General features: G+C 43.4%; 1 protein-coding gene across 3 annotated transcripts in view; it reads right to left on the bottom strand.

The window, feature by feature from the left end:
* Window positions 1-25450, bottom strand: part of LOC121278880 (lethal(3)malignant brain tumor-like protein 4) — a 385309-nt gene that overhangs the window by 247843 nt on the left and 112016 nt on the right. For all 3 annotated transcript variants that reach the window (XM_041189341.1, XM_041189342.1, XM_041189343.1), the window contains one exon: window positions 23170-23246. In XM_041189341.1, the coding sequence (XP_041045275.1) occupies window positions 23170-23246 (77 nt within the window). The remainder of the gene's footprint in view (window positions 1-23169; window positions 23247-25450) is intronic.

Raw genomic sequence — 25450 nt, 5'->3', positions numbered from 1 at the left:
CAGTCATATTTGAAATCAATCTGTTTTCCCTCATTTTCACACAAAGCCACTCTATTTTACTAGAATTAAGGTTTTAAACTATGCACAGTTTTTCTTCAAATAATCTTGAAAATAATCAAATGGATGTTGTGAAAAATAAAGAAAACCATTCTATCAGTTGGGCTAGCTAAATTATTAATGCATCCTGTATAACTGTGCATATTACAAACGTTCCGATTGCAGAATCTGTCTACAATTAATGGACCCAAGTTCTGGGCAAAATTATTAATTCCAAGTATGATTGTAAGAGAGGCATTCAAGTAACGACTTTAATGAGGATTGTAAAAGGCAGCTCAGTGTTACTATAAAATACATAACTTTCTGATATTTTAGTTTGTTTTGAACAATAGCCCACATCTTCCAATCTCCAGATTGGAGACTGGACATAGTCCACAACATGCATTACGGGACCCTTTGGAAGTCCCAAAGCACTGATACCGTGGCGATTGCCGGGGAGTCTGATGGGAAATTCCCCTGTTCCCTCAGATCCTCTGAAAAAGTCTCCAACTCCTGAGTTAGAGATGGAGAATTCGGGCCTTTCTGACTTACTTACCTGGATGGTTACCCAAGAAATTTTAGAGAAAAAATTCCTAGTCTAATTCCTGGGTAACTGTACAGCTGACACCCCCGGCTTACCGCTCAACCCCTGACTATCCCACCAACCCAACCTGACTACACTCCCCCAACCTGACCTAGCTAGCTCCCACCACCCGACTCCTTCCTCTGACCCCGACTCCCCCAACCCATCTCCTATCATCTTACTCCCCCCAACCTAACTTCACCACCCTACCCAACTGCCACCTACCCCTTACACACCTCACCCACGCTACCCCCTTACCCATTTATTTCACCCATGCTATCCCTTACCCACTTACCTCAACCCACCCTACCCTCTTACACATCTACACATTCACCCTTACACTCACTCACTAACTCACTGAGAAGCCTCAGGACATTTAAACTGTTACTTACCAGAATACAGCAGCTGGTGCCCTAAAAAGGAATGCGGCTTCTGCATAGATTCTCTCCACTGCTCCCTCCAAGGTTTCCTATGCTGAGTGAGTTCTGCAAGATCCTCCAATAGAAGATTGGCCCGAAAAATCAGAGGAAAGTGGGTCATTTTTTTTGTCTGATTAGGGTTGGAAACAAGGGTTTCGACCCTGATCAGAAGATTTGGGCCAATATTTTAAACATTACAGCTAGGGGACAAATAGTGTGATACTCCTGGAGCCATTTAAAACAAAAATGCTCGTCTATCTACAGAAATAGATCACAAATGTGTAAATATTGCAAATTTCTGCTCCTTCAGCATAGCTTCAGGCACTGGGAACATTTACTGGGAATTTAGATCTGGAAGTCAGAGCATCCCCACAGGATATTCCATTCATTCATTTTAAGTGAATCCTGACCCCATGCCTGATTCTACAACTAGGAAAACGGCTTCACAGAATCTAAATAGCACAGAGAAATTCAATAGCAGGACTGGATTTATTCAGTTATCCTTCCATTACATTTGGCATATGGCCCGTGTGGTAAGCTATTTAGGCTGATGATCTGCTTTAAAACATCCATTACTGCGCTTTAAATACTAATATTAAAAACAGTAAATAAATATGAAAAAAAATCTAGCTATGCATAAAAACAGTGCATGCATTTGTTTTGTCCATCACACTAGGTTACAAATGCAAAGCAATTTTTCATTTTAAAAAAAGGTCATTCATTACTAGTGCTCTTCACCTGGAGACTGAAGCTGAGAAGCACTTTCCAATTGCTACAGTTTCCTAAACACAATTCAATTCTGAGTAGCCTCAAGTTGTATTTATTTAACAACAAAAGGCATACAGCTTCATAATAGAATAATACTTTATAAATTATATGGTATATAGCACCCAGCCCTTCTGAACAGTGTAGGTTCCAACTTACTGTGTTCAATAATAAGAAGCTCCCCATAATTAAATGAATTTGATTTGTAAATCTGTTTTAATAATGCATTGATAACATATTGAAATAGATGCTCTGTACATTTCTGGCAGTTTCTAATGTGTTGTTTGGAATACAAAACAACGGTATTTGACTCAATCTGGCTAGCTCATGGGCTTCTGGGATTCAAGTAATGCAGTAAGGTTCAGAGAATATGTTTACATTAAAAGTAACATTCATGTGCAAGATATGCTTGCCAATTTATGGCTGAGCAGAATGCTGAATCCATATTTGCAAAATAACGCTAATTTAATTTCTTATCAAACCTGGACTTTTTACCAGCAAGTCTACTTGAAAGCAAAAGATTTTGTGAACAGGGAAGTGGTTCTCACTTGTTTGCAATTAAGCACAATACTGTATTGTCCATCAGTATTCTAAGTTCAACAAGATATAGTACAAATGCAGTCTTTAGTCCTGTCACTTCTGTATAAAAGCATGTTTTCCTCAAGGGACAAGTTATTACAGGTACCAGACCTCATATCCGGGAAGGTTGGGAGCAGACATGTTCCGGATACAAGGATTTTCCAGATTATGTGTCCTGGATACCTGATCTCCGGGTACGCAGTGCAGCATGCTGATCTTGCCCAATTTTCTTACCATTGAAGTCAGTCAAAATTTGATGCCTTCAATTTTTTGCCTTGACTGTTATAAACAATACTTTTCTCTTCGCGGAAATAGGCTGCAAGTCTTTAGCTAGTAGTTGACATACTTTCCCAATAACATCCTGTTTTACATAATTGTCCTTAGAAAATAACTCTCTCTCTGACTTAGCGGCAAACAGGAAGTATCCCTCCACAGGCAACACTAAAAGTATTAACTAATGGTGGGGGGGGGGCATCACTGGAATCCTGTAAATCAACCCTTTATTAATAAAAGATATGATGGACAGCAATGCCTGACCCGGTTTTCGGGTCCTTCCAGAATTTGGGATGCCGGATTAGGGGTCCGCTACCTGTATTTCAATCATCTTGATAAGTATAACGTAACAATGAGATATTATAATTTCATATATCACGGCTATCATGCATACTATATTGTATACACAATAAATTAATGTTCCAAAGTTACTTTCCTTTCATTATCTTAATGATATTTCAGAGATTGTAGGCTGCTTGAGTGTATTTTAAAGCAATGGCCCAGGTTTTGAGGTGTCAATATTGATGACGTCTTTCAGATATTGCAGTGGACTAATCTAAAGTACCCTGAGGTCTCTCAACTTCAATCACCAACCTGCAGATTTAAATGGCAGGAATAGAACAAGCCAAATTTTGGCTAATTGCCCAATAACAATTAACTATTCACACAGAAACATTTTAGAGCTGGTATTTCTAGGTATTAAGGAGCTTCCTCTATTTTGCAAATATTGGGTGGAACTATCCCAGACTTGCACTAAGTGCGGTAGCGCCGTATTGTCCCAAACCCACCGCACTACTTAGGCATTCCCAGGAAGTACGCAGTTTCCTTGGTGGGCAGGCTCTCATTTGCCTGCCATGAAATCACCACACCGCTACATCACGCCAGGCACCACATTTAAAGTACAGTCATGCTCAGTGCTTCCAGCCCAGGACTGCAGCAAAGAAGACATGGTCCCAAAAGGCAAGAAGACTGCAGCCCTCAGGCACCTTTTGGACGCCTGCTGTGATGTCCTCTAGCCCCACTCTGGCCGCAGGAGGGGCAGTTACGTTACCACTCCGGCTTGGTAGGCGATGCCAGCGGTATATAGTACCAATGCTGCACAGAATAGGTTGGCCATCCAATGCAGATAGAGGATGAATGGTTTCATCAATGCTGCCAGGATATGGCAACCATCTCATCACTCTAAACTCACACACTCACAAGCCCATCACACAGTCACTGGCATCTCACTCACTGCCAGCTCATGGGGCATCACCGCTCAATCTCTGACACATATCCTCACATGTACACCTGGCCTCATCTCTGGACACTGCCATCTCAGTCCTCACCATCTTAAGGCCAGTTGCACAGATCAACATGTTCCCTCCACGCACCCTGGGATATCCTCCTTCCCTAATGCAGCCTCGCCCTACAGCCGCTTCCCTTGCCTGAGGCCACTTCTTCCCCATCCCTTGCCCTGCAACTGTTGAAAAGCCACCCACACATGGCTGATCTGGTAGGTAGAGGCCTACCAGTGAACCCCCCTAAGAGGGATGTGGTGCTGTCTGTGAAACCTGGCGCTGATGACCGTAAGTGCTGACTGAAGCAAGGTAGGCAAACAAACCTTGAAGTCTCAAGCCATGTGCAGCCCACCAAGCGCACACCAAGCCTTATACATGCTGTTGTGAAACACGTCGGTGTGTTTTCCCATCGACATGAATGGACAATCCAGTGTGGGGGAGATGAGTCTGGCAGGCTAGCCTTATAATGATATGCTGATGTATTACAATGAGATTCCCGATGTCCAATGGCAGGGAACGCGACCCACAATTGGCGGGCGGAGCAGACAAGCACAAACTGCCTTCACGACGTCGTGAAACTGATTTTTGGCCTTCTCGCCATATTGTTGGCCCTCGCCAATGAACACGCCCGATGCTTGCAGGCAGGGAAAATCCCAGCCATTGTCACTGGAAAGAACAATGCTAAAAAAAATTTTTTATTCATTAACAGGATGTGGGCATCACTGGCTAGGCCAGCAGTTATTGCCCATCACTAATTGCCCTTGAGAAGGTGGTGGTGAGCTGCCTTCTTGAACCGCTGCAGTCCATGTGGTGTAGGTACATCCACAGTGCTGTTAGGGAGGGGGTTCCAAGGTTTTGACCCAGTGACAGTGAAGGAATGGCGATATATTTCCAAGTTAGGATGGTAAGTGGCTTGGAGGGGAACTTCCAGGTGGTGTCTGCTGCCCTTGTGCTTCTAGATGGTAGTGACTGTGGGTTTAGAAGGCTATGTCTAAGGAGCCTTGGTGAATTCCTGCAGTACATCTTGTAGATGGTACGCACTGCTGCCACTGTCGGTGGTGGACCAGAGCTCTTAACATTGAGGCAACATTTATTGTCAAATATCAACGTGGACTGGAAAAATTCATGCATGAAATACCATTTATTTCTCAGTGATGTACATCAAAATAGCTTACATCTTTAATCTAACGCAAATCAGCTTCATCCCAAATGATTGTTCCAAACTGTCCCAATCTCAGAAGTACCCATTACTGCTTAAGTCTGGTGGTGTTAGAAATGAAATGGCCATTCATCTTTTAAATGTTTGAGCAATATAGGATAATTAGTGACAATTGCTAATGAACTGCCAGCAGTTGTACAATGTATTCATGCCCACTTCAAATAAATGGTAACCCTGCCAAAACTTAAATATTAAACCACATTAAATATGAAAGGTTATTAACCAATAATTGTAATAAAATAATCACTGCAATATCCAACCTTATGACAATATAATAACAAGGATAAGCTTCTGTTTATTACTTTTCTGGATAAATCAAATATGGACTTTGATAACAACTACAAATTATTTGAAAACATCGATAAAATTGGTTATTTCAAAATAAAATTATGATCTTAAATGGAATTTATAGAAATAATCTGGTGTATTGTAACTGATATATCATCAAATGAGCTAAAATCCAACTAATTATCATTAAAAAAAATCCACTACAAATAGCACTAACATGTAGCTTCTGTAAATTATCAAAGCAGTCAGAATGTAACAAGTATACACTGACTGCAAATAAAAATGCCCAGTTTTGAAAAATCAAAGTAGCTTGTTTTTCCTGTGATTCAGTGTTAGCACATTTCAAATGCGCATTTTGATGTATTTCTACACTGAACATAAAATGTTGACAGCCAATCATACCCAACAAATATAGAAACTAAAAACATCAATTTAAAAAAAGAATTACAGGATCCAGTCAGATGTGCTAACTTGTAAATATGGTTAAACTTCATTAAATCTAACTTAAGTTGGAAGATAATACTTAAATAGCTAGACATACTCCAGTACATTCTCCAGCTGTAAAAAAGAACACGGTTAAGATAATGCATTTAGCATCACCAGGAGAGCATCCTAACATCTAACGCCTCTGTCATGAAGAGATTTATGTCTATAACGTTAGTGGAAATTATTTTTAAATTAGACTTGTAGTAGGGTCTGTGTCTATGTGTGTGTGTAGTGTGTGTGTGTGGCTTAATTGGGTGCTAGTCTGGGTGCTTTGATGTACAATACTTTGAGATGTTAATTAGATAAACGTCAGGATAGAAGGTGAAGAGTACATTTGCATTTGTTGAATAAACCATTCCAAAGAATGGGTGAAATCTTGCACTTAGCTAGGAGACATCAAGCAATGTGTTTATGTTACAAATAAAATTGGTGGAATGTAAGGATTATGGTTAGGAGAGGTAAAATTAAAAACCTAGTAATACAATGGAAAATTTACATTCAAAGGTAAATTAAGGTATAAACCGAGAGAAGTTTGTGTGTGTAAGGCAGAGGCTTGTAAGATCTAAAACAAAAACAGAATTACCTGGAAAAACTCAGCAGGTCTGGCAGCATCAGCGGAGAAGAAAAGAGTTGACGTTTCGAGTCCTCATGACCCTTCAACAGAACTGGGTGAATCCAAGGAGAGGGGTGAAATATAAGCTGGTTTAAGGTGGGGGAGGGGGGGAGAGAGAGAGAGAGAAGTGGAGGGGGGTGGTGTGGCTGTAGGGACAAGCAAGCAGTGATAGGAGCAGATAATCAAAAGATGTCACAGACAAAAGAACAAGGAAGTGTTGAAGTTGGTAATATTATCTAAACGAATGTGCTAATTAAGAATGGATGGTAGGGCACTCAAGGTATAGCTCTAGTGGGGGTGGGGGGGCATAAAAAATTTAAAAATAATGGAAATAGGTGGGAAAAGAAAAATCTATATAAATTATTGGAAAAAAACAAAAGGAAGGGGGAAGAGACAGAAAGGGGGTGGCGATGGAGGAGGGAGTTCAAGATCTAAAGTTGTTGAATTCAATATTCAGTCCGGAAGGCTGTAAAGTGCCTAGTCGGAAGATGAGGTGTTGTTCTTCCAGATTGCGTTCGGCTTCACTGGAACAATGCAGCAAGCCAAGGACAGACATGTGGGCGAGAGAGCGGGGTGGAGTGTTAAAATGGCAAGTGACAGGGAGGTTTGGGTCATTCTTGCGGACAGACCACAGGTGTTCTGCAAAGCGGTCGCTCAGTTTACGTTTGGTCTCTCCAAAGTAGAGGAGATCGCATTGGGAGCAATGAATGCAGTAGACTAAGTTGGGGGAAATGCAAGTGAAATGCTGCTTCACTTGAAAGGAGTGTTTGGGCTCTTGGACGGTGAGGAGAGAGGAAGTGAAGGGGCAGGTGTTGCATCTTTTGCATGGGCATGGGGAGGTGCCATAGGTGGGGGTTGAGGAGTAGGCGGTGATGGAGGAGTGGACCAGGGTGTCCTGGAGGGAACGATCCCTACGGAATGCAGCCGGGGGGGTGAAGGGATTCGCAAGAATGACCCAAACCTCCCTATCGCTTGCCATTTTAACACTCCACCCTGCTCTCTTGCCCAATGTCTGTCCTTGGCTTGCTGCATTGTTCCAGTGAAGCCCAACGCAATCTGGAAGAACAACACCTCATCTTCCGACTAGGCACTTTACAGCCTTCCGGACTGAATATTGAATTCAACAACTTTAGATCTTGAACTCCCTCCTCCATCCCCACCCCCTTTCTGTTTCTTCCCCCTTCCCTTTGTTTTTTCCAATAATTTATATAGATTTTTCTTTTCCCAACTATTTCCATTATTTTTAAATCTTTTATGCCCCCCACCCCCACTAGAGCTATACCTTGAGCGCCCTATCATCCATTCTTAATTAGTACATTTGTTTAGATAATATCACCAACTTCAACACCTCTGTGTTCTTTTGTCTGACATCTTTTGATTATCTGCTCCTATCACTGCTTGCTTGTCCCTACAACCACACCACCCCACCCCCTCCCCCACCTTAAACCAGCTTATATTTCTCTCCTTGGATTCACCCAGTTCTGTTGAAGAGTCATGAGGACTCGAAGCGTCAACTCTTTTCTTCTCCGCCGATGCTGCCAGACCTGCTGAGTTTTTCCAGTAATTCTGTTTTTGTTTTGGATTTCCTGCATCCGCAGTTTTTTGTTTTCACCTCTTGTAAGATCTAACCAGCCTGTAAGCCATCAACTGTGTCTGCAAAGGAACCAAATTACAAGGTGCCTCATTTTGAATTCGTAAGGTCAAATGTAATTGCCTGCTGTCTGTTCAAAGTCTATGGGTTATTGTTGTCTTGGTGAAGATTTACCGAGGAGTGATTAATTTGGGGATTTGTTTAAAAATTATTACGGTAGTAATTTGTAGACATGTGCATGTGTTTAATTTCTTGTTAAATTAATAAATGTTCAATTTTGTTTTATATAAAGTACCTCTTGAGGATTGGTGGCTTGATTCCTGAATTCAGGGCTTCGTCTCAAACATTCCAATTCCCATCTCCCACACATCCTCCCTTATGCCTTCTCCTCCCTCCCAGAAACATGATAGGGTCCCCCTTGTCCTCACTTACCACCCCACCAGCCTACGCATTCAAAGGATCATCCTCCGCCATTTCCGCCAACTCCAGCATGATGCCACCACCAAACACATCTTCCCTTCACCCCCCCCCGGCGGCATTCCATAGGGACCGCTCCCTCCGGGACACCCTGGTCCACTCCTCCATCACCGCCTACTCCTCAACCCCCATCTATGGCACCTCCCCATGCCCACGCAAAAGATGCAACACCTGCCCCTTCACTTCCTCTCTCCTCACCGTCCAAGAGCCCAAACACTCCTTTCAAGTGAAGCAGCATTTCACTTGCATTTCCCCCAACTTAGTCTACTGCATTCATTGCTCCCAATGCGATCTCCTCTACATTGGAGACCAAACGTAAACTGAGCGACCGCTTTGCAGAACACCTGTGGTCTGTCCGCAATGACCCAAACCTCCCTGTCGCTTGCCATTTTAACACTCCACCCTGCTCTCTTGCCCACATGTCTGTCCTTGGCTTGCTGCATTGTTCCAGTGAAGCCCAATGCAATCTGGAAGAACAGCACCTCATCTTCCGACTAGGCACTTTACAGCCTTCCGGACTGAGTATTGAATTCAACAACTTTAGATCTTGAACTCCCTCCTCCATCCCCTTTCTGTCTCTTCCCCCTTCCTTTTGTTTTTTCCAATAATTTATATAGATTTTTCTTTTCCCACCTATTTCCATTATTTTTAAATCTTTTATGCCCTGCTAGCCTTTCCACCCCACCCCCACTAGAGCTGTACCTTGAGTATCCTGCCATCCATTCTTAATTAGCACATTCATTTAGATAATATCACCACCTTCAACACCTGTGTTCTTTTGTTCTTTTGTCTGTGACATCTCTTGATTATCTGCTCCTATCACTGCTTGCTTGTCCCTACAACCACACCACCCCCCTCCACTTCTCTCCCCCCCCCCTACCTTATATTTCACCCGTCTCCTTAGATTCACTCAGTTCTGTTGAAGGGTCATGAGGACTCGAAATGTCAACTCTTTTCTTCTCTGCCGATGCTGCCAGACCTGCTGAGTTTTTCCAGGTAATTCTGTTTTTGTATTGATTCCAATTGAAAATATCGGTTATGACAGTTGTTCAAGTTTCCCCCTGGGATTGAAACAACTCAGCCGTGTCATAACAGCCTAATTTAACCAAACAGGATTTCTTATGTGGGCCATGAAGTCAGCATGTCTACCATTTAGACTAGCTTATAACCTTCACTTTAGTCAATAGTCATGCTCTCACCACGCTCTTTCTCCTATGAATTTGCTGCCCTCTGATCCTCCTTAAATCTCTCCCTCCCTGTAAACATCCCAACCCATATACGACCACCCCTCTGACCTTGCCATCTTACGTGGTCTTGCTTGTCCTACCATATCAATTACAGATGAGGCCATCTCTAATCACTCCCTTGAATCACTCACCATTCACATCCACCTTACAGCTCCACCTCCAACTGTATCTGCCCTGGAAAAAAAAACATCCCCTAATTCACTGGCAACCTCACTTTCAACATCCCAGCTATCTAGCCTTTTGTCCTCTGTTCGTCACAGCATTTCTGCAGCTGCTGATTTGCTCAACTGTACCCCCAGCTCCACTGTTGATGCCCTAGTCCCCAATAAAACCATTGTACTGTCACCTTGGCCATTCTCCCTGGTGCAGGCCTACTCTGAGCTCTCTCAAATCCAAGGAAAGAAAGCCTGAAAGAATATGGCGGACACTGGTTTAGCCACAGACTGCCAGATCTGGTTGGATCACATAAAGCACTCAGTTCCTGCTCTCGTCTCCTAAAACTGCTCACTATTCCAGGATAACTGTGGAATGCAAAAGTAACCCTCACCCTTTTTTCTACTGCCAAGCCATCTTCTTGAACTTCTCTTCCCTGTCATCATCATCCGCACTTCTAAAGATCCACGCGAGGAACTCATGGACTTTGTCACAAAGATTGAGACCACCCGATCAACTGCCTCTGTCATTTCTCTCCCTTCCACTAACCCACCGCACCAATCTTCCTCTAAAGTTATTCCCTACCCCAGCCCTGAACTCACATCTTTCTCTAGTTTCTCTCCTATCGCTCCACATGCCCTCTCCAAGCTCAACTTGTCCATGAGACCCACTTCCTCCTCCATCAAACCTTTTCCCATTAAACTGCTGCCACCCAATTCCCCAATATTTTTAAGAGCTCTCTCTCACCTTTAAATCTGCCTTCGTCACCCCTCTCCTCAAAAACCAACCATTGACTCCCAACATCCTTGCAAACTACCTCCCCAACCTCTCTTTCTACTCCAAAATCTTTAAACATGTTATCGCCTCCCAAATCCGTGCCCATCTCTCCAAGAACTCCATCTTTGAATCCCTCTGGTCGGGTTTCCGCTTCTGTCATAGTACTGAAAGGACTCTTATCAAAATCACATTGTATGGATGTGACAAAGTTAACCTAACCCTCCTTATCTCTCTCAACCTATCTGCAGTCTTTGGCACAGTTGAACACAACACCTTCCTCTAAAGCCTCTCCACTTTCTTCTAACTGAGTGGGACTGCTCTCACCTGGTTCCATTCTTATCGCTAATCGTGGCCAGAGAATCAGTTGCTTTTGTTCCTGCTCTTGTACCATTACCTCGTGTCCCCCAAGGATCTATCCTTAGCCCTCGCTTGTTTCTCATCTACATGCTGCCCGTCAGCAACATCTGAAGCACAATATAAGTTTTCACACGTACACTGACGATAATCAGCTCTACCACCCCATCACCTCTCTCAACTCCTCCACTGTTACTAAATGATCAAACTGCTTATCTGACATCCAGTATGTGATAAGCAGAAATTTCCTCCAATTAAATATTGGAAAGTTGAAGCTACTGTTTTTACTCCTCAATCCAAATTCCATCCCTAGCTTTCAACACCATCCGTCTCCCTTGCAACAGTCTGAGACTAAACCAGTCTGTTCTTATACTTGACCCCAAGTTGAGCTTCCAACCACATATTCACGACATCACTAAGACCGCCTATTTCCACCTCTGTAGCATCACCTAATTTCACCTCATCTCAGCTCATCTGCTGCTGAAATCCTCATTTGTGCCTTTGTTACCTATTGACTTGACTATTCTAATGGAATCCTGGCTGACCTCCCACATTCTACCCTCCATAAATTTGTGGCTATTCAAAACAATACTGCCCTTGTCTTAATTCTCATCAAATCCAGTTGACCAATAACCCCTGTGTTCACTGACCTACAGTAGCTCTTGTCAAGCAACGCCTTGATTTTAACACTTTCATCCTTCTTTTGCATGGCCTCACTGTTCCCTATCTCTTCCATCTCTTATAGCCCCACGACACTCCAAGACATTTGCGCTCATCAAATTTGGCGTCTTGAGTATCCATGATTTTAATCATGCACCAGTGGTGGCTGCGTCTTCAACTACCCAGGCCCTCAGCAGAGAGAGAGAAAGTGAGAGAGAGAGAGGAAGGGAGCATGAGAGAGTGAGAGCGAGAGTGAGCGAGAGCAAGATCAAAATAAAGTGGGAAAGAAATTTCGGTGAAGAGAGAGGAGAGACAAAAAAGTTGCATTTTTTCAAAAAGTATCCAATTTATTACATAGGAACATAGAAAATAGGAGCAGGAGTAGGCCATTCGGCTTTGCAGCCTGCTCTGCCATTCAATATGATCATGGCTGATCCTCTATCTCAACACCATCCTCCTGCTCTCTCCCCATAACCCTCAACTCCTTTAGTGTCTAGAAATCTATTTCCTTCTTAAATATATTCAGTGACTTGGCCTCCACAGCCTTTTATGGTAGAGAATTCCAAAGGTTCACCACTCTCAGAATGAAGAAATTTCTCATATCTGTCCTTAATGGTCTACCCGATAACCTGAGTCTGTGACCCCTGAGACCTAGATGCACCCCACCCCCCACACAACAGCCAGGGGAAACATCATCCCTGCATCCAGTCTGTCCAACCTTGTCAGAATTTTTATACATTTCAATGAGATCCCCTCTCATTCTTCTAAATTCCAGTGAATATAGACCTAGTTGATCCAATCTATCCTCAAACTGTCATCCCAGGAATCAGTCTGGTTAACCTCTGCTGCGCTCCCCTATGGCAAGTATATCCTTTCTTAGGTAAGGAGACCAAAACTGTACACAATACTCCAGGTGAGGTTTCACCAAGGCCCTGTACAAGTGAAGTAGGACATCCTTGCTCCTGTACTCAAATCCTCTCACAATGAAGACCAACATAGCATTTGCCCTCTTAGCTGCTTGCCGCACCAGCATGGTTGCTTTCAATGACTGGTGTACAAGGACACCCAAATCCTATTGTACATCAACATTTCCCAATCTATTATCATTAAATAATACTCTGCTGTTATGATGTGTGCCAACGAGATCAAATCCATGAGGGAAAATTGATCACTCAATCATAACTGTTTTGCAATTTGTATTTTATTTCGAGATGGGTGCCCTGAATTCAGAAGTAATAAGACTGCCATGACTTCAGAGATTTTTAGAAAACTAAATTACACATTTATTAACAAAGAAAAGATTTCAATCACATACATAAAGCCTACAAATTACTACTATAATAACGCCTAAAACCTCGAATTAATCTGGCTCCCAATTACACCTCCGCTATGGCAGCAGTAAAAACAAATAGATTTAAACAGACCCAGCCAAAGCAACACAATACCCTGGACAGTCACATTCAAAATTAGTTTTCTCAGCTTCTGTTCCTGTAGACAGCAATTTAATGCACAGATGCTGGAGGCTTTTCATACTTGTTAGATCTTAGAATGCCTTCTCTGCTCTGACACACAGCCTCATCTCCTTTATGCAGGTTTCTCCTTTTTTTAATGCAAATTCAATTGATCTGATATGTCTCTGGAATTTTACCCCTCTCATAATACAAATCTTTCATAGTACTAATTTTAGCAGTAACCTTTGGGAAAAATAAACACACAAAGACCACAACTATCTTCCTTTGTGCTAGGATTGACTCCAATCAATAGGAATCAGGTGGAAAACTCTCCACTGGTTGGAGTCATAACTAGCACAAAGGAAGATGTTTGTGGTTGTTGGAGGTTTGTCATCTCAGTTCCAGGGCATCATTGCAGGAGTTCCTCAGGGTAGTGATCTCAACCAACCATCTTCAGCTGCTTCATCAATGACCTTCATAAATGATGTTTGCTGATGATTGCACAATGTTCAACACCATACGTGACTCCTCAGATACTCAAGCAGTCCATGTCCAAATGCAGCAAGACCTGGACATTATCCAGGCTTGGGCTGTCAAGTGGCAAGTAATGGCCAGGCAATGACCATCTGCAACAAGAGAGAATCTAATCATTGCCCCTTGACGTTCAATGGCATTACCCACTATCAACATCCTGGGGGCTTACCATTGACCAGAAACTGAGTCGGACTAGCCATATAAATATTGCAGCTACAAGAGCAGGTCAGAGGCTAGGAATCCTGCAACATGTAATTCACTTCCTGACTCCCCAAAGCCTGTCCACCATCTACAAGGCACAAGTCAAGAGTGTGACGGAATACTCCCCAGTTGCCTGGATGAGTGCAGCTGCCACAACACTCAAGAAGCTTGACACCATCCAGGACAAAGCAGCCCACTTGATTGATACCCCATCCACAAACATTCACTCCCTCCACCACCGATGCACAGTAGCAGCTGTGTGTACTATTTACAAAATGCACTGCAGGAATTCACCAAGGCTCCTTAGACAACACCTTCCAAACCCATGACCACTAACATCGAGCAGGACAAGGGCTGCAGATAGATGGGAACACCACCACCTGGAAGTCCCCCTCCAAGTGACTCACCATCCTGACTTGGAAATATCTCGCCGTTCCTTCACTGTTGCTGGGTATCTACACCACAAGGACTGCAACGGTTCAAGAAGGCAGCTTACCACCACCTTCTGAAGGGCAATAAATGTTGGCCCAGCCAGCGAAGCCCACATCCATGAATGAATTTTAAAAAACCGTTTGGCTTTGCTTCTTCTGGCTAGGTGTAACATCTTACCATTTCTTTGAAATTCACACTAACCTAATTTATCTATAAATGCAAATTTCCCTCACAATTCACATTCTAAAACTTCAGCCATGTTTATGTATTTAGCATTTCAAACCTAGCTGCTTGTTGATAACTCAAAGCCTCCAGGCCAGCTGTCTCAAATTCAATTTAGTCCCACATACACATAGAGAAACTAATCCAAACTCCTTTGCAATAAATCACAATAATACTATGAGAAAATTATATTTTCATGACACTGCCATTCTGTTTTTCCTACCAAAGTGGATAAGCTCTTACTTATCCACGTTATAGTGCATCTGTCCCGTATTTGCCCACTCACTCAACTTGTCTAAGTCACCTTGACGCCTCTTTACATCCTCCTCAGCACTCACATTCCCACCCAGTTTTGTGTCATCAGCAAATTTGGAAATATTACATCCAAATCATTGATACATATTGAGAGTAGCTAGGGCCCAAGCACTGATCCCTGTGGTATCCTACTAGTCACCGCCTGCCACTCCAAAAAAGACCCATTTATTCCTACTCTCTGTTTCCTGTCTGCTAACCAATTCTCAATCCATGCCAATATATTACCCCCAATCCCATGTGCTTTAATTTTGCAAAACAACCTCTTACATGGGACTTCATTGAAAGTTTTCTGAAAATCCAAATAGACCACATCTACCAGTTCTCCCTTATCCATTCTGCTAGTTACTTCCTCATAAAACTTAAGTAGGTTTGCCAAACATGATTTCCCTCTCATAAATCCATGTTGACTTTGTTTAATCCCATTGATATTTTCTAAGTGTCTTGTTATCATATCCTTTATAATAGACTCTAGCACTTTCCTATATCAGATGTTAAGATAACCGGTCTGTAATTCCCTCTTTTCTCCCTTCCTCCTTTTTAAATAGTGGGTTACATTTTCCACCCTCCAATCTGCCAGGCTATTCCAGAGTCTATAGAATTTTGGAAGATAACAACCAATGCATCCACTATTTCCATGGCCACCTTCTTTAGTATCCTGGGATGTAGATTATCAGACCCTGGGGATTTATCAGTTTTCAGCCCCATTAATTTCTGTAGTGCTATTTTTTAGTAATACTAATTTCCTTCAATTTCTCCTTCTCACTAGACCCTTGGTTCTTTAGTATTTGTAGGAAGTTAGTTGTGTCTTCTTCCATGAAGACAGGACTAAAGTAGTTGTTTCTATTTTCTTGTTCTCCATTATAAATTCTCCTGTTATGGACTGTAACGGACCTACATTTGTCTTCACTAATCTTTGTCTTTTTGCATACTTATAGAAGATTTTACAGTCCACTTTTACGTTCTTTGCAAGTTTACTCTCATACTCTATTTTTCCCATCTTGATCAAACTTTGTCCTGCTTTTTTCAAATTCTAAATTGCTCCCAATCCTCAGGCTTGCTAGTTTTATCTAGCAACTTTATATGACTCCTCTTTTGGATGTAATACTATCCTTAATTTCTTTTGTTAGCCATGGTTGGGCTGCTTTCCTGTGGTGTTTTTGTGCCAGAAAAGAATGTATAACTGTTGCAATGCCTGCATTCATTCCTTAAATATTAGTCATTGCCTATCCACTGCCATGCCTTTTAATCAAGATCCCCAATCTATCGTAGCCAACTCACCCCTCATAGCTTCGTAGTTTCCTTTGTTTAGATTTAGTTTTGGTTTGGACTATTTCACTTTCCATCCTAATGAAGAATTCTATCATGTTATAGTCGCTCTTTCCTCAAGGACCCTGCACAACAAGATTATTAATTAATTCCTTCTCATTGTACATCAAATCTATGATAATCTGTTTCCTAGTTGGTTCCTCAATATACTGGTTATACACACTCCAGGAATTAATCTGCCACAGTATTATTGCTAATTTGGTTTGCCCAGTCTACATTTAGATTAAAGTCACCCATGATTACGTAGCACTCTTGTTACATGCATCTCTAATTTTCTGTTTAATGCTGTTCCCTACCTTACTACTACTATTTGGAGACCTATAGACAACTCCCACTAATGTTTTCCACCCTTGTTGCTTCTTAGCTCCACCTAGACTGATTCTACATCCTGATTTTCGGAGCCAATATCCTTTCTCACTATTCCTTGATGTCAACCTTTATTAACAATGCCACCCCACCTCCTTATCCTTTTTACCTGTCCTTCCTAAATATCGAATACCCTTGGATATTCAATTCCCAGCCTTGGTCACCCTACAGCCACGTCTCTGTTATTTATTGCAATCACACAGGACCCTTTTACATCTATTCACGCTGTTAATTAGTCTAGCTTATTGCAAATGCTCCATGCATTCAGATACAGTGACTTTAGACTTGTCTTTTTAACATTTTTAGCTCTTTTTTGCACTATGTCCCTTGTTTCCTCTGCCTTCCACTTTTGCTTTCTACTTTTCCATCTTTCATTGCCATCTTTGTTTCTCTCTCGTGTCTCCTCACTCAGGTTCTCATCACCTTGCCACTCTAGTTTAAACTCTCTCCTTTGGCTGTTAAAAATGTATTTACACTTGATTGAACAAACTCCAACTTATTCTGCTGTTTAGTGGGTATTGTCCACCTAAGTACTGCAACTTCATGCTGTTGTGTGTGTTTCAATGTCAAGTCTCTCAGAAGCAGGGCAACTCAGACAGCAAATTCCTGATTTCCATGTGTAAGTGCATGTGCAAATGCCTGAAGTTGCTGCCCAATTTACTCCTTAATAATGAGTGCTGATAATCTCATCATTCTTTCTCCACAAAATCTGCATTCTACTCTTTGCTTAAGAATAGAAATTGATGAACCTGTTATGATTCCTTACATCATTACATCCTTCCAACAACTTTTAAAATTTTTTCACGGGATGTGGGCATCACTGGCTATGCCAACAGTTATTGACCATCCCTAATTGCCCTTGAGAAGGTGGTAGTGAGCTGCCTTGAACTGCTCCAGTCCATGTGGTGTAGGTACACCCACAGTTCTGTTAGGAAGGGAGTTCCAGGATTTTGACCCAACCAGCGGCGAGTTTTCCTGCTTATTCCCATTGACTCCAGTCAAATGCTGCCTTGATGTCAAGGGTAGTCACTCTCACCTCATCTCTGGAGTTCAGCTCTTTTGTCCATGTTTGGACCAAGCCGTAATGAGGTCCTGGTGGAACTCAAATTGAGTGCCAGTGAGCAGGGTATTGCTGTATAAGTGCAGCTTGGTAAACACTATCAACAACCCCTGTCATCACTCTGCTGATGATCAAAAGTAGGCTGATGGGGCGGTAATTGGTCAGGTTGGGTTTGTCCTGCTTTTTGCATGCCTGTCATACCTGGGCAATTTTCCACATTGTTGGGTATTTAAGATTCTTCTACCCTCAATCCTAAACTTTCTGTAGTCTACACTGTTTGACTGCCTGATAGCATTTGGTTACAAAGGCTTCAATGCCTGTCGGTGTCCGTGTTTTATCTCTTGTTGCAGAAAGAGAAGGTGGGATTTCTTAAGCCATTTTTCAACAAAGATGGCACAGACATAGTGATTCCATTATGGTTTAGGCAAAAGCTTGGTTAAAAAAGAGTTTTCTCTTGGTAATCCCATGTTGGGTTGCCAGACTATTCAGCTTGGGGTAGCAAGTTGTTTTGCACAGGCCCCAAACACTGTTTAGCTTTTGAGCTAAGTGTGGCCATTCAGGATAGCATCTAACACCTTAGTGTTGAACTCTGTTGGTCAGTGGAAAGTAAAACGTCAAGACACAGACACTAGTGTTGCAAAAACATTTACTGTCATGATTCATATGTTTTAGGTGTATAACTTTTAGCTTAGAAATTGAGGGTTTTAAATTTATTAATGAGAGCACTGGTTTGGGAAGCTGGTAAACAGACTGAAAGGATAACCTATGTTTATTCCATAAGGTCAGAGTTGGAAGCGGGAAAACATTAAACAATGGGTGGTCCTTTCCTGAGTTTCTTGGTGGAGACGAGATATTTACAGTTGTCTTCATAGCGGGTTTAAATTGTTCATATGGTGTCCCAGAACAAAAGGACAGGCTTGGGAATTGGATATAGTTAGTTTAAATCTCTGTCTGGGACATCCCAGGTGTTGCCGTGGGGATAGATTGCAGGGAGGTTTTTTTTGTTTTGGGTTTATCTGTGTGATTTCTGACAGAAACAAGCAGTTGGAGTTTGGATCAGCCATGGGACCAGCTTTGAGGAGCAGAAAGTGTGTCTGCCAGTAGCTGTAGGCCAGATGCAAGGGCTATCTGTCCTTGTTGTCTGATTTTGGAGTCACTGAGTAAAAAAGCAGTGAGGCCCATGCTTGAGCTGGGGTGTCCACAATCATGAGCTGCTTAGGAAGAGTCAGAGGGTCGCCTAACCAAGTTGCTATTGGAAGGACCCCAAGAAATCCCTCAGAGAATAACAGGAACACTGAGCAGAATCAAAGTGAATTCCTGAGAGCTGTGGCACACCTCAGTTTTGTCCCAGAAGAAGTTAAGGAATCCTCAGATCCTGTAAATTATAGAGGAACTCTTGACTGGTAATATAAGTAGAATGGGAAGTAGTCTGTTGAGAATTTTTGGGTTTAAAATATGTGTTTACGAAATATACAGTATGAAGTTAGTAGTGCTTGCTTTGTTTAATTCTTGTACAGTAAAAACTTTTGTTTAAAACATGAAACCTTATGATTAATTCATTCAGTTAATAACTGAGTTTGAATTTATTTTTGAAAGTTACTGGTCTCCCTCAAGATCATAAGACCAGGAGGTCAGTCTAAGCAAGAGAAAAATGGTGAAGGAGAAGCATTATACATATTGTTGGTAAGACAGATTGAGTGAAAACTGTCATCCTGTATTACATAACTCCCTTAGTGAACATATTTATTATTTTTGCATTGGTATGTGAACTGAAGTTAAACTGATTACTCCAAGTGATTTTCATCTTAATCGGTTGTCTCTACGATTTGCCTGTGATTAGGTTTTATAGGATGCAGTCGGGACGCCGGCTCCCAAAGCAGTCCAGAGGCGGTTGGATGCCGAACCGGGCAGGTTAGAAGGTCCTCCTCCGTTCACTGGGACATCAGCCTAGTTCTGTACATAAGTACCCTAGCCCTCATGCCTCACCCACCCCTCCATATCCACAGCTCCTATGCCCACTCACCCAGTATCCACAATGGACAGAATTCATGAGCCCTATAACTTAGCATACACTATTACATTATGACATATGAAGTTGGCAAGACCTTTTGAACTCAACTGTCACAAGGTTCCCAAATCCAGACTGTTGACCCTCCAGCCTCAGGAACCTGTTTGTTATCCTTAATTGGACAGTGATCGTGTTGGGCTGGTAACGAAAAATCGTGTCAGGCTCCACTTCCAACACAGTGCGAGACCATGACCTGGAAGTTCTCCCAACGTTCAGTTCTCGACCCCAGAAGAAAAATCCAGCCCATGATGCCAAGCCACCATCTCTTCATTTGAATATTTGTGTGGATGTGTGGATGCTTTCAATATCTGGCAGAAGTGAACCTGGAAAGCCAAAACTGATGCAGGGATCTGGAATGATTAGTCTCCACCCAACTTACTGCCCCTGTCCCAGTACAACTGTTAAAACAACAGAAATCAAGTTTTAAATCCTCCCTACAAGCTAATACAATGAAAATTCTTGCCTAGCAATTGAAATGTAATCAGAACCATCTGAAAGTAAAACTAGACCCCTGATTTTAACTGCTGGCCAGTTTTCAGTAGGTGAGTTTTCTTAACAATTCAAAACTTCCTCGCTGCCTCCAAAAACTGGCTTAAGTATTTTAATTCCCGGGCCCATTTAATCTTACTGGTCGATTTTCCAACTGATTTACTGACCCTGCTGGAGACCACAACTCCCACTCTGCCCCTCATCAGCCATTGCCACAATTTTAGTCAACTAGCCAAAGGCCAACTTGAAGAGAATACACCTTGTTAAGCAGGTTGCATTGCCTTCTAAGGGATTTTGTGTTGGAATGGCAAGAAACTGAATTAGCATATGTTGTGGGCAAATCCCCAAGTACACCAAGTATGGGAATAGATTACTGGGTTCATCAAGCCTAAGAGCACCACTCCTGAACCTGCATTCAGTACAGGAAGTGCTTCAATCACCTCTCAACACACATGACAACAGTACTTCCTCCCCCCACCACTTTCAACAATTCCCTACTCTTCATTACATACTCCACCATCCAGCACAAGGCCACACTAGAATATTTCTCATTCTTATTACATTCACTCACTTATTCCTTGCTTCCTTCACAGCAACCACTAGCCTCATTCTCCTCAAACCTCCTAGCCTTTGCACAAAAACTCTTTCGGTCATGGTTTTCTCACCCTATGCTCCATACACATGCTCCAAAATCAACAAGTATTCATTTTAGTTCCCTCTTTGTCTCTCCCTCAGCATCCCACATAACAAGCAGAAGACCCACATTCATGTTCTCTTTTGCCCAAGGCACTCAGTAACTTTACCTCTCTACAGGACAAGACAATGCATAACAAGGAGCAAGACTCGAGGAGGACCCCAGCCTCATGGGACTACTGGAACTGCAGCAGCAAATGCTTAAGATCAGTTGTCCTTCAAGAGTTGTCAGGTGAGGACAAGTCAAAGCTGTGGGTTTCTGTGAACAAGATCTTTGACAATTACTGGACCTCTTAATGATGTTTGAGAAATGCACAATTTGACTACCTGGAGCTGCATTATGAAGCATGCCGTCTGCTACGGTCCAGCCTGTCATTGTCAGCCTAACTCTTAACCCTCCCCTCTTCCTCTAGTTCCTTCTCAACAGCCAGGGCAAGAAAGGCACCTCAAAGGAGATGAATCCTTCTGAGGAAGCATCATTAAACACTCCATCACACTCAAGCACCAGAATGGAGACTTATACCCTGACTGGGTTAAAAAGTGAGGTAGAGTACAAGTACTGGCAGCAGGGGAAGCCAGAAGGCTCCAGGACTCTCCCAGCTATGATGAGGGCGAGAGGTATACGGTCATCAGGAGCATAGCAAAGAGAAGAAAACTGCTTGATTCACACAAGCGGTTGTATCAGATAATACCATTGCCTGGATAACGGGTATAACGGGGTCTAATGTCAAACCCATTTGATCAATTGAGGTTTCCTTTTTATTCTATTTTTCTTGCAATTTTTCATGGTACAGAATATTCTCTTATCAATGAATGACAGCTATTTTCTACACACTCATTTCTGTTAGATAACTAAGTTTATACATACTTCAGGCCAGGGCTTCTCAAGCTGTGGGTTACGGCCCCAAGTGGGGTCGTGAACTCTGAGGCAGTAATGGCTGCCGTGAGTCGTGGACTGATAACTGACAGCTGTGAGGCCCCTTCACGTCCTCACATTTTTTTTGTTGGTGGGCATGGCCTAATGGACTGCCCTCTAAGGCCCGATGGCGGCTGCTGCAAAAAAGCATGTGAATAGATAACTGACTTTTTTTTTGAGAAACGCTGCCTCTTTAGGGGGGATGAAGGAAGGGATAAAGGAGGGGGGACGAAGGAAGGGGGTGAAAGAGGGAGGGGCAAGGGGTGGCAAAGGAGGGAGTGGGGGATGAAGGAGGGAGTGGGGGACGAAGGAGGGAGTGGGGTCAAAGGAGGGGGGTCGAGGGGGGGGTCGAAGGAGGGGAGGGGGGTTGAAGGAGGGAGGGGGGTACGAAGGAGGGGGGGATGAAGGAGGGGACAAAGGAGGGAGGGGGGACGAAGGGGGGAAGAAGGAGGGAGGGTGGTCGAAGCGGGGAGGGGGGTCGAAGGAGGGGGGACAAAGGAGGGGGGACAAAGGAGGAGGGGGGACAAAGGAGGAGGGGGGACAAAGGAGGAGGGGGGACAAAGGAGGAGGGGGGACAAAGGAGGGGGGGACGAAGGAGGAAGGGGGGACGAAGGAGGGGGGACGAAGGAGGAAGGGGGGACGAAGGAGGAAGGGGGGACGAAGGAGGAAGGGGGATGAAGGAGGGAAGGAGGGGGATGAAGGAGGGAAGGAGGGGGATGAAGGAGGGAGGGAGAGGGATGAAGGAGAGAGGGAGGGGGCAAAGGAGGGAGGGAGGGGGCAAAGGAGGGAGGGAGGGGAGCAAGGGAGGGAGGGAGGGGGGCAAAGGAGGGAGGGACATGGACAAAGGAGTGGGGTACGAAGGAAGGGAGTGCGAGGGAGGGGGCAAAGGAGAGAGGGGGTGAGAAGGAGGGGGTGCGAAGGAGGGGAGCGAAGGTGGGGTGGTGAAGGGGAAGATGAAGGAGGGGGAGATGAAGGCGGGGGTGGTGGGGGAGATGATGGCGGAGGAGAGAGAAATTGGGCAGACGCAACTCCCCACCTCCATTCAACAACACTTGTGAGCAACCACCACACCTCCTGCAGCCCCCCACCCCCACCTCCACATGAACTCTGGGGCATTAAAATGGGCTCACATTGGGAAACAGTTTGGGAAGCACTGTTCTCAGAAATAACTGAACTATATAAATGATGACAACGTTTTAAGGATTGAACAACTGGCATGCTTAGACAGTTCTTACACTATTTATAACTTGATTTTCAAGAACTGTACTGATCTCTGAAGCATATTGACTCACCCACCTTGAGGAGGAGTAAGTGGTTTCCCTTGTTCTTGACACCAGCCCACTGGGTGGATGTATGGGCTACTAGCATCACACCTATCAAACAGGTAATTACTATGTTAATAAATGGAAACATGAAACAATTTTTTAAAACAGCTAACCTACAAAAATAGCACAGAAAACCAGAATTTAGTGTGTAGTTCAGGCCAGGTCTGTTCTAAACTGGACACAAAACTTTGGTACAAGTGAATTGGGGCAGATGATGCGCTCACTCCCGAAGGTGATGCATGTATGCAGACAGTCAGAGCCGAAGCTGCCATTACAGTAATACTGCCATTCATACCAGGGTTGCAACTGACTTAAGTTAAACTTATTGAAAAGAGTACAAAGTTTCCTGCATGTCATATGAAACTGAGAAATGGGTGAACTTACATTTTTTGAATGGTCATGAGCTTTGACTGAAACATTTGTCCCAATTTTAACTTATGGCAATTTTAGGCAAGCGGGACACAGTGTTGACGGGTGTCCCCACTGGACTATCTGGCTGGAAACCTGCAATGGCTCCCACCTGAAGGTGCCAAGAGTGATATTAGAGCTTATGGGTGGGAGGCTGCCTCCGACACAGGCCTTGCGCAGATGCAAGGGAACAGCCTCAGGGTTAAGGGCTGGAATTTTATGCCCCCACTAGGGGAGATTGGCCGGCAGTGAAGGTGTTAAACTTGGTGCCATAGTAGCAGTGTCCATCACCTACGTACTTCTGCTAAGATTTTATCCATAGCGGGGAGGCGCAGGCGGTCCGCTCACCCTTGGGCCAATTTAAGGTCCTTAAGTGGCCAATTAATGACAAACCCTTTGTTAATGGTATGTTGATTGCATTATTAAGATTTAGGATATAGGTAATGGGCATTGACTGACTAAGTACCTTGAGCACATATAAAGGGAGACATGGCTTTCCGCAACTGATGGGCTCTGCTGGAGCTGGATGCATCATCGGCTCGGGAACAGCATTTTAATTCGACTATGTAAATTCCTTTGACGTTTTGCTTTAGTATTAGTGCCACTTTAAGAGGCTGTCAATACTGCCCCCAATAATTTGTTATTTTATTGATTTTTGGTTCTATTAAAAGAGCATATAAAGAGAGATTTGGCTTTCCGTGACCAGTGGGCACCGCAGGGGGTGGAGTACATCAACAGCCCTGGAAACATTATTCTAATTTAAAGTTTCTTTTTAAGTTTTGTTCTTTTTTGTTACAGTGCCCCTTTAAGGAGCCGTTAATTAGTTAACTTGATTGAGAGTTCATTCATTAATTTTACTTTGTATACTCAAATGCATATAAAGACAAACTTATGGGGAGATGGTGGTGTAAGTGGCAGTGTTGCTGGATTGGTAACCAACAGGCCCAGGCTGGAGATCTGGAGACATGGATTCGGATTCCACTACCACATTTGGTGGAATCTGAATTCATTTTTTGCTGCTTTGATGTGCTGTTAGTTTATTTAATAATTTTATAGGCATACACAAAGGAGTACAAAGAGAGACTTCTGCCTTTCAAATCAGATGTTAAACTGAGGCCCCATCTGCCTGTTCGGGTGATTATAAAAGATCCATTGCATTAGTGCGAAGAAGAGCAGGGAAGTTACCCCAGTGTCCTGGCCAATATTTATATTACTCCTTTGAAAGGTTAGATCATTTGTTTCAAAAACAGAAAATACTGGAAAAACTTAGCTTATCTAACAGCACCTGTGGAGAGAAAAACAGAGGGGAAAATTTTCTCCCTGGAGGGCGGGCCGGTCGGGAGTGGGCATGAGTGGGTGCAGAGCTGATCGTCGCCCACAATCGGCTGTGCGCCACCAGTTAACGTGGGTGGACCAATTAAGACCCAACCAGTGTGACGCACGCCTGGTAGCGCTCAGCCCTACCTGTGCAGGCGGGGGAAGGAGGGAGAGGCGGGGCCTGTGCTCTTTCACACATGCGCACGGAGCTACCTCAGGGAGATTCATAACATACTGAGAATCTTTAATAAATAAAGTTAAAAATAATTTACACATGTCCCCTCATGTGACAGTGTAGCATGAGCTGGGACATGTTCATAAAATGTGAAAAACGTATTTATTAATTTAATAAACCCTTCGTGAAACCTCATCCCGCCCGTGGATGAGGATTCATGAAAAACGCAAAGGCCGCTTGGGCTCATCGCCTGCCCTCCAACCGTAAAGTTGGACAGGGAGCCCTGTCAATTATCTCAATCGGTTTTTAAATGGCCTTAACAGGCCTTCGACAGTTCGGCGGGCGCACACCG

The sequence above is a fragment of the Carcharodon carcharias genome, chromosome 6 (genome assembly GCF_017639515.1).
Source record: "Carcharodon carcharias isolate sCarCar2 chromosome 6, sCarCar2.pri, whole genome shotgun sequence".
Lineage (NCBI taxonomy): Eukaryota > Metazoa > Chordata > Chondrichthyes > Lamniformes > Lamnidae > Carcharodon > Carcharodon carcharias.
Note: the sequence above shows the minus strand (reverse complement) of the source record. Positions and strands in the feature narration are given on the sequence as shown.